The sequence below is a fragment of the Chiloscyllium plagiosum genome, unplaced genomic scaffold, assembly GCF_037043375.1.
Source record: "Chiloscyllium plagiosum isolate Xiang-an unplaced genomic scaffold, Cpla_swu_hap1 HiC_scaffold_37, whole genome shotgun sequence".
Taxonomy (NCBI): domain Eukaryota; kingdom Metazoa; phylum Chordata; class Chondrichthyes; order Orectolobiformes; family Hemiscylliidae; genus Chiloscyllium; species Chiloscyllium plagiosum.
Genome location: NW_028270175.1, coordinates 26,902,370 through 26,913,044, shown reverse-complemented (window position 1 = coordinate 26,913,044; position 10,675 = coordinate 26,902,370). Strand labels below are relative to the sequence as shown.

The 10,675-nt window shown below is 40.9% G+C and overlaps 1 protein-coding gene across 3 annotated transcripts in view; it reads left to right on the top strand.

Moving 5' to 3' along the window:
- The first annotated feature begins 1,008 nt into the window (after positions 1–1,008).
- The window catches only part of rimkla (ribosomal modification protein rimK like family member A), an 84,555-nt gene continuing 74,888 nt past the window's right edge, over positions 1,009–10,675 (top strand). The window contains exon 1 of one of the 3 annotated variants that reach the window (XM_043675677.2): positions 1,009–1,317. In XM_043675677.2, coding sequence (XP_043531612.1) covers positions 1,155–1,317 — 163 coding nt within the window. In that variant the 5' untranslated portion in view covers positions 1,009–1,154. The remainder of the gene's footprint in view (positions 1,318–10,675) is intronic. The other 2 variants (XM_087980522.1, XM_043675678.2) reach the window with 2 other exon arrangements.

Below are 10,675 nucleotides of genomic sequence, written 5' to 3'. Positions count from 1 at the left end.
CGACCTTCCATGCTCCCAAAGCACAGCATGACTTCGGCAGGCGAGATAACAGCCAGACGACGGAGGGGAGAGGGCTTCAATTGACGAGCACGAACGCGCGCTGGAAAGGGGGGGGGGTGGGGGAAATAGACGAATGATGGTCTGTGAGCGCGTGAGCCCTGAGGCGAAGAGTGAGCGCGCACAACGGCGGGCGACACGCGACCCGCCCCGCCCCCACGCTCCCTTACTGTACAATGTTTTGGACTTACTGTACGAAGCGCGCGGAGCTGGTTCCGCGCCCGGCACGCGGCAGGTTCGCGCGCTTCGAACGGACCCAGAGAGCGAGAGATAAAAAAAACATGTCGTGGGAGAAGTGGGTCAGATGGTCAGTGCGCATGCGCAGTGAGGGCTCTCGCTCAGGGACCCCCCCCTCCCTCAATCCCCAACACCCCGCTCACACAACAAAACGGAGAGGTAGGAGGCCGTTGCTGTCTGTCCACCAAACACAACAGAGAACGAAGCAAGGGAGACAACGGCTATCGGTTTTGAGGACTTTCTGTTAAAAAAAACACAAGATACCGCGAGGAGAGGGGAAAGAAATCACTTCCACATAAACACAAAACAAAGAGAATAACCGTTACCCGCCTTTGCTTAGGAGGAGGATATAAAACCCTTTCCCTCAACGCTTCGAGATTTTTCTTGTTTTAAAGAATTGTGTGAAGGGAAATACTGATTCCTCCCTCTTTCGTACTTTTGACCCTTTTCCCTCCTTTTAACCCCCTTCCCCTTCGCCACCTCTCGGCTTCGTAATTAGCCGTTAGTTGGCGACCCTCCCACCTACCGCTGGGGGTTCAGGCTGATACCCAGTTTAACGATAACGTTTTTTTTTCTCTTCTTGGTGGGCTTTCCTTTTATCTTCTCCCCGCCACACCCCACGCTGGTTGATTTTGTGTTTTTGGACGGTCGGTGGAGCCCCCCCCCCCCCCCTTTCCCTCCTCCCGGGCGGAGAAGCGGCGCCCGCCCCTGCCACCACCCGCCCCTCTCCCCTCCTTCCCCAAAAGGCACGCTCGTCTCAGGCTGGCTCCGCACTTCCATCCATCACCACTTCCCGTAGTCTCGATCCTTTCTCCCTTTCCCCCATTCCTCGGGCTGCCCGTTTGTCCGGTGCGTGAATCATGTCCGCCCGGGTCTGGTTTGTGACAGATCGCCGGATCCTGCAGGATTACCCACAGCAGGAGATCGAGCGCGCCCTCCGACAAAAATGCGCCGACGAAGAGGTGGAATTTCGCATGGTCTTAATGGATGAGATCGTCATCACCATCGAGCAGGGAGCTTTGGGTAAGGAACACCATCAACGCTTACCCCTTTCACCATAATTAATCATCCACAGTCGTTTGCCCCATTCTTTCACATTCTGACTTCGAGCAGTTATTATTTCTTGTATTGTGTCCGCTCTTGCCATTGCTGCCAAACATAATTTGCATCTGGTTAGGTTTATTTCCCCCTTCTAGCCCATTGCGTCTGTACTAATACGTGTGCGTTCAGAATATCACTTTACTTTGATCTTTTTCTCCGTTACGTGGCTCGTGCAGTATTGAATTGCGTTGCATTTTGCACACTTGATTAATTGCCCTTGTTTGAGTTGTGCGATGGACAGGATTTGTTCCAAATGTCACTTCGACAGTTATTTGAATTATCTCTGGCAGGAGAATCGTCAGGACTAGCCAAACATCCACGTTCTTCATAACTCTGTTCGTCTGTGCAGTAGACAGTCACCCTTTTACCCTATATTTATAAAAAGAAACTATTTTCAAATTGAATCATGTTTGAATCGTGAAATAAGATTTTTCAAATCAACTGTTTTGTGTTTATTCGTCGTTGCATCAACTTCTAACTGAAACAAAACACGTTGTTCTCTATGTAATACACAAAAATTAGATGGGGCACTGTTTCTTTATTATGACCCTTTGCAGGGTTCCTAGTCTAATTATTTAAAAGATCTTAAGGATGTAAAAAGACAACTGATGGATTTTGTGATTTATTTGTTGAGGTTTATCTAAACCCTTCTTACAAACAATGAATGCTGGTAGGTTCCAGACAGTGTCTTAAAGAGAGTGTCTATCAAGATTACAACCACTAGGTGTAAGGTGGTAATCTGTATAATGTACTATGGCATGTCCATGTTAACATAATTTTGCAAACTTTAAGTTTGCATGCATAGGACTTTTTGTATGTCTACTGCTTCAACTAATAAAATAACATTTCCCCCAAAAAAAGATAGTATGTGAAGGGAAAGTAAAAATACAGAACATATAATTCACACACAGTTCAATACCTTTGGGCGTGTGGTTAGTGGATTGGCAGGCACAGGCGCACATCACTGAGAAAGGTGTCCAAATATGGTTAATTTGAATGTGGAAAGTTACCTCAAAAACTTTTTAATTTCAAAATTCATTTGTAGTTTCATTTATTTTTATGGAGACAAAGGTGAAGGGAAGACTTAGTGCAAAGTTGAAACTGACAAGAATAAATCTTGTGGTTCGTTATTGAGAGCAGTTACTTTCTTTATGGCACTAATAGGTGAAAATCAGAAACCGTTGCCAGATTGGCATTTTGAAGATTGCAGTGGGTGATCAAGAATTTTGACAGCAATGCAAAACAGAGAACCAGATGAAAGACAGAACTAACATGCATAGATTAAATACATGAAAGAAACTACTTTGGTACTTTAATATGTGGGTTGGAAATGTGTTGCAAGGATGTGAAGCAATCAAGGAGCCTTGCTGAAGCTTTAAATTGCAGTATTCTATCTTAGATTTAAATCAAGAGTTGAATCATGGAATGATACAGTACTGAATGAGATCATTCAGCCCATTTTTGTCTCTGCCAGCTCTCGAAAAGACCTATGCTGTTAATGGCATTCCCCTGCCCTTTCTCCCCAAAACCCAATACGTGTTTACTCAGCACAAAAATGACTATGCATATATGTTTCCCTTTTGATAGTTATTATTGAATCTGCTCCCTTCACTTTTTCAGGTAATGCATTCCAAATCATAAAGCTTGTACTTTTTTCACATGTTGCCTCTGGTTCCTTTGTCAGTTATGTTAAACCTGTGTCCTCTGGTTACTTACCCTTGTGCCACTGGAAACAGTTTTGTCATGATTTTACTTAATTTACATTATCCATACTTTCGAACACCTCCTTAGCAGGGAGGGAATGGTAGTGTAGTAGAACTGTTATTGAACTAGTAATCTGGAACCATTGGCTAATGTCCTGAGGATATGGGTTCTAATGCCACACAACAAATGGAATAAAAACAAGCCTAATGGTGACCCTGTAACCACTGTGAATAGTGAAAACTCATCTTTAAAGAAGGATATTGTCTAACCTTGCATAGTCTGGCTTACATGTGACTCCAGACCCATATTAATGTGGTTGACTCTTAGTTGTCTGGACAATAAAGAATGGGTAATAAATATTTGCCTAGTCAGCATCCACATTCCATGAATAAATTGAAAAAGACTCTAGAAACAGCACAAAAACAGGACTTCTGTAAAACACTAGTTTGGAATATTCTGTCCAGTTCTGGGCTACAGACTTTAGGAAGGACATGGAGATTAGATTCCCTATAGTGTGGAAACAGGCCCTTAGGCCCAACAAGTCCACACCGACCCTCTGAAGAGTAACCCACCCAGTCCCATTTCCCTCTGACTAATGTGCTAACACTATGGGCAATTCACCTGGTCTGCCCATCTTTGGACTGGGAGAAAGTGAGGACTGCAGATGCTGGAGATCAGAGCTTAAAAATGTGTTGCTGGAAAAACGCAGCAGGTCAGGCAGCATCAAAGGAGCAGGGGAATCGACGTTTTGGGCATAAGCCTGAAGAAGGGCTTATGCCCGAAACATCTTTGGACTGTGTGAGCAAACCGTAGCACTTGGAGAAAACCCGTGCAGACACGGGGAGATGTACAAACTCCACACGGACAGTCGCCCGAGGCTGGAATCGAACCTGGGACCCTGGTGCTAACCACTGAGCCACCATGTTGCCCATAAGACATTAGTGAGAGAAGAGATTTGTTTAAGGTGACAATGGGGGAACATTTTAGTGATAGCAATCACAGCATTGTACATTTGTTTGTTATGGATATGAATATCCATTTCCATAACACGCAAAAAGGTTTTGGATTGGTGCAATGCAGATTTTATTATAAGGCCAAAATAGTCTGGGAATAGCTACTTGAGGGTAAATTTATAGCAGAACAGTGGGAAGTAGTCAGAAAAAGTACTGGATGGAATACAGGCCAGAATGTTCTCATAGGAGTGAATTTAGGAACAACATGCCCACAAAGGAAAAGGAGAGGTGTATAACAGGTACAAAGAGAGCAAAACAGCTGAGGTCCTAAATGAGTACAGAAAGTGTAGGGGGAACTTGGGAAAGGGGGAGATCAAAGAGGGAGCATGAGAAAAGTGGGCAAGATTAGGGAGATTCCCAAGAAATTTATTCTACAAGGAATAGAATAACCAGGGTAAGAATAAAGCCTGTTAGGGACAAGGGGCAATCTGTATGTGAAGCCAGAGACATTGGTAGGGTGTTCAATGAGTACTTCACTGCTGTCTTTACAGTTAAGAAGGAGGATGCATGTATAGAATTCAAGATGAGTTCAGTGAATATTGATACAGGAAACAAGGAAATATTGGAGATTTTGGTGGATTTAAATGTGGACAAATCTCCAGGTCTGGATGAGTTCTTAGCTAGGCTGCGAGGGGAGACCAAGAAGAAAGGTATAGGGACCCTAAACTCTCCCACAGGGGAGGTGCCAGAGGACTAAAGGACAACTGATGTGGTTCTTTTTACAAGAATAATGGCAGAGATAAACCAGTGAACTATAGATCAGTGGCAGGGAAACTAATGGAGCAAATAGTGGAGAATAAAATTAATCTCCATATAGAGAGGCAAGGTTGAATTTGAGATAATATGCATGGCTTTGTCAGGGGAAGGTCAAGCCTAACAATTCTGATAAAAGTTTTCGAGGAGGTGACCAAGTGTTTGGATAAGAGTAGGGCAGTATGCAGTTTATATGGATTTCAGCAAGGCCTTTCACAAGGTCACACATGGGAGCTGATAAAGAAGATGAAAGATTGTGGGAGCTAGAATAACTGAACAAGTTGCATCCAAAATTAATTTAATGACAGGAGCCAGAGCATGGTGGTAAAAGGCTGTTTCAATGACTCGAACTTGGTGTACAGTGGCATTCCATAGGGATCAGTGCTGGGTCCCTTATTGTCTTGAGATATTCAGAGATGATGTAGTTGAAGATGAGGGGGTTGAGGATGATAGGGTAGTTTGTGAATGATGCAAAGATTGGCCGGGATGTTAGCAGGAGCAAGGTGTTGCGTTACAGGAGGATGTAACAGATTGGTCAGATGGGCAGATCAGTGACAGATGAAATTTAACCCTGACAAATGTGAGATAATCCACTTTGGAATAGGGGGCAAGACAAGGGAGCACTCAATGAATCGCAAGACAGCTAGAAGCTCAGAGAAACAGAGAGATCTTGGACGTTTATCACAGATCCCTGAAGGTGGCAGGGCAGGTTCATATGTAGTTAAGAAGGAACACTGATTGCTTGCCTTTATCAGTCATGGCATATGATTTAAGAGCAGGGAGGTCATGTGGAGCTGTACAGTAGTTTGGTTAGGCTACACTGGAGTGTTGTATGCAATTCTGGTCACCAAAGGAGGTTCACCAGGATGTTGTCTGGGATTGAACATTTCAGCTATGAAGAGAAGCTGGATAAGCTTGGGTTGTTTTCTTTGGAGCAAAGAGGTTGCTGGGGCTAGAATCTGACTGATGTTTATAAGATTGCAAGGGGTATGAACAAGATGAATAGAAATTGGCTGATCACTTTGCTTGAAGGGTCAATAACAAGGGGGCATAATTGTCAAAGTGAAAGGGAAGAGGTTTAATAGTGTTTTGAGGGAAAACATTTTCACCTTGAGGATTCTGGAGCTCTGCAATGCACTGTCTAAGTATAAGAAAAATACAGTTAGAGTCTGGAGAAACTAGATTTGTGCTCTGCAGGGAAGGCAACACCTGGTGAATCTCTTTTGCACCCATGCCAGTCCAACCACATCTTTCCTATAGTGTGGTGACCAGAACTGCGCACAGCAAGGTTTCATTGAATTGTTTAGATTTAGCAAATAAAGAAAAACAGTTGTCAGTGCCTGAAAGACACATAACAAGAGGATATAGGCTTAAGAGGTGATTGACAAAAGAACCAGAGGTGCCATGAGGAAATAAAATGTTTCCACAGTAAATAGTTAAGATTTGGAATACATTGACAGATGTGGTAGTGGGTGCAGGTTCAGCAGTGGCTCTTCAAAAGGGAACTGGATAGGTATTTGATGGAGGGGAAAAAAGCAGGAATGTGAGCAAGTAATGGGGTTGGGTGAAGTCCTGGAAAGCTGTCAAAACACATTTTGTTGCTGAAACCTTTCAGAAGAAATGCTACTGCAGTTTAATTACCTTGATACTGAAACAGTAACAGAATATTTGGCACTTAACTAATGGAAGGAATACCTTTACAAAAGTATAGGATGGTTGAATTAAATTTGTTATCTTCAATCAAGCATCTGGTCCCATCCACACCTTAAATGTGCACTCCCTGAACCACAGGCCCACAGTCGCAGCAGTGCATTCCATTTAACATGATGTACGAGCAACTCGAAAAGCTCCTTTGGCTGCACTTTCCAAACAATTGACCCCTAGTAACCAGAAGAACAAGGACAGCATATACACTGGAGCATCACACCTGCAATTTCTCTCCAAGTAAGACACCATTTTGATGTAGAACCATTTCTTCATTGTTGCTAGGTCAAAATTTGGAACTCCCTCCCTAACAGCTTGGTGGGTATGTCTACACCATGTGGACTGCAGCCATCTCCTCAAAAGCAGTTAGGGATAGGCAGTAATGGTGAGCTTGTCAGTGATGCTCATTTCTCAAGAATGAATAAAAATTCCACTCTTTGAAAGCCATGTTGTCAAATGTTAAGCTTCATTTATGTTTATCATGCTTTATGGCCAATTGAATGCATTTCAAGTGTCAATACTGTTACAATGTAGGAAATGCGACAGTTAGTTTGCACAGATCCCTGAAACAGCAATGAGATAAAGAACTAAATAATTTGTTTTGGGTGTTGGTTCAGCGATAAATGTTGGCCAGAACTCCCTTGCTGTTCTTCAGATTGTGGCGTGGGATCTTTTACGTCTACCTGAGAGGGACCTCGGTTTATCATTTCATCCAAAAGATGGCACCTCCCACAGTGCAACACTCCTTCAGTACTGCACTGGAGTGTCAGCCTGGTTTATGTGCTCATTTAATCCCTTGGATGGAGCTTGAATCCACAATCTTCTGGTTCAGAGGTAAGAGTTCCATGCTATCTAAAAGTGTATCATTTTGATCAGTCATAAAAATATTTAAAGAATGATAATTAGTGTCTGAATATATTTTAGTGGAAATAAAAATTGTATTGTCAGCTAAAATGAAAAGTGATGTTGAGTCCATTTTGAACATTATACCCCAAAATGTGCGAAGGCTTGTTGTCTGAACAGTGAATCACAAAAGTTCTTAAACATGGAACTCTTCTTTGAAATATTTCAGAGATTGTGTGCCACTGTATCTTGTATATGATAATCTACTGACGCATGGTAATCTCTGATTGGTTACAGCCAAAGTTTGGTGTAAATATGCCCACCCATCTGTATCTTAAAATCAGACTGACAACAAACATTGTCATGTACACAAATAACTGAGTTAAACAGCACATTGTTGTTAAAGTGACGTTTTTTATGTGAATCATGTAATATTCTATGGAATTATTATGCCCAGTTTGGTTAGGATGAATAGTTCATTTCAGTGTGTACAGAAAATTGAAGTTCTGGAAAAGTAGCAATCAATTTGAGCTATGAAACAACAACTTTGATTTTTTTCATTGTTTCCTTTCTTTGAGAGGGGAATATAAATTCAGCAGTAGTTGATGGGAGGTTCTAATTGCATCAGGATTTAAGATTCAGTCAATCAAGTGATCTTGCTTCATAGTTAAATTCATTTTAAGTATAAAGAATTCAGAAAGCTGAAAATGGATTTTTTTCTCTTATTTTCATTAATTAAGTATAATTTAACTAAGCATTTTACTGAAATTGAAACAGGTCCAGAAAACAGCACAAAATATCCTGAAAAAATAGTATTTCATGCTTGATTCTACACCTTACATATTTGTCAGAAAAACTCAGCCCAAATCAAAATTATGTGAGTACTTCCATTTCAAGTCTGATCTCCAGATGGAAATCCTGGATCTCTAAAATACAGTAAATGCTAGTTTAGTTGTTTTGAGTTTATGAATATATTTTGAAGAAAACTATGCATACTAAAATACAGAGTCAACAATTTAAAACTGACTTGTATTGACGTTTTGTTCAGATTTTGCAACAACCTGTTTAGACTTTATTTTGAGAGGTGGTACCGTTTATAGTTGCGTTCTATGAATTTTCAAATCTTGAGGCCTTTTTAATTGTCAAACAATTTTATGTGTGCCTAAAGCTGTCATTTTTTTTTTGCAATCTAAATTGCTTTGAATTTCTTCAGACTTGTACCAGATCAATTTGTTCAAATGGCATTGTGTTTCCAAATTTTAAAATTCATGGTTTTCATTGATCTAGACAAAAATTGATGTTTCAAGTTTTTAATACCTGTGTCTTGTACTGAAAGTTTTGTTGCGAGGGGATAGATTTTTTTTGAATCTATTACTTAATAGTGTTGTAACGAGTTAATTGGTATAAAGCATTTGAGATATGCAATCACTTGTTTCACGAATGAGGGCCTGAAATATGGATGCTTTTTTTTTGGAGTTGGGAAGAAAAGTCTAGTAGTTGAATGACTGTGCACAGCATTGGGCATTTCTTGCATCACTATTCACTGGCTTGTCTTTCTATTGTGCAGTGATGTTTGCTGCAGAGAGACCCTTCAGAACTGTGAATTTCACTTCCATGCTTTGTCTTGAGGTTTGATTTTAAACATTCTCAATATGCTTTATGAAGATGAGATGAGCTTGGCAGTGCTTGTTGTAGTATTGAATTTGGGTGATGTGTGTACTCGATGTCACCACTCGTTTCACAATGAACTGAATCATTTGTTATGATCTTCTGGTTGCTCTGAAGTAAATATATGATTAATTTCCTTTGAATTCATTATTGGGTTGTCTGCAGACTTTCTATACAAGCAGGATCCAGATGTACAACCTGAGCACCAAAGCTGCACTGAAGTTAGACAGGAAGCTAACAGAAACATTGGAGGTACTGTAGCAAGATTTGAAATGAATGCTAATCTATGGATTACTTCACTTGAAGAGGAATGAGCTTGGTGCCTATGCTATGGTGCAAATATGTGCACATTTTATTGGGGTTCTGGACACGTGGAGACTTCTATCACTTGAAACTGACTTTGACTTTGACAATACCTGGGTCACTTCCTATGATATTGGATCATATAGAAAGCAATGTTTCAAATATAATGTTTAGGCTACAATTATTTGATTGACCTAAACTGGGGTTGTTCTGGGGGTAGTTGGGGAAATGCTAATAATTTCCATAAGTAAGTGAACAAGGTGGCTTGAAATGGTGCTTCAATCCATTGTGGGTAAGCTACTTGGAGATATTTTTTGGAGAAACGAAGTAAAGATATCCGTTTGAGAGTTTAGCTGAGACGCATGTAGAATTAAAAATTTTGAAGGGAAGGTTAGAAAGGGTGAAGTGCTCAAAGGAGGAGATATCAGGAGTAGGGGAAAAGTCATGTTGAAATTTGATGGTAAGCATCCTAACACCAAAATCTTGTTTTAGACAGCAAGAATGTTGGACGGTGTATCAAAATAGGGAATCTGCGGTCAGGGTTGAGTTGCTCGCACTCATGAGCTGAGTTTCTGACATAGCCATGAAGTCAGAGCAATTGTTCTCACCTTGTTAGCAAGTCAAAAGAGTACTCTGGACATCACTCCCGACTTCTCTTTTTAAGTGTAGGGTTTTAAATGAGTGTAAAAATAGAATCGTAAAATGGCTACTACACAATGTGTATCTTTTAGGCCTATAATATCTGTGCTGGCTGTTTGCAAAATCAATTCAGCTAATGCTGCTCCCTGGCCTTTATCCAGTCGTGCTGAAACCAATTCTTCTGATAATGATCCAAAACCTACTTGAAATCTATGATTGAATTTGTCTTCACTGCACTGTCAAGTCGTACATTTGCAATCTTAACCATGCACTGTGTAAAAAAAGATTTTCCTTATGTTGTTTTTGCGTCTTTTACCAATCATTTTAAACTGATGTTGTCTGGTTCTTGATTCTTCTGCCTAAGGAAGCAATTTCCCCTTCCTTCCTTCATTTTTATTCCTCATGATGTGACCCCCTCTGAAATTTAGTCTCAAATTTCTGTTATTCATGATGAAGAGTCACAGCTTCTCTGATTTATATATGCAACTGAAGTTTCTCAACCTTGAAATCATTCGTGAATCTTTTATGCACCGATTCTAATGCCATGATGTCTTTAATATTGTAACATTGTACAAAGTTTGCTTCCCTGCAACTTTCAGGTTATGCCCCTTCACGATTAGGATCAGAGATATGTCAGATAAAGTAAAACTCCT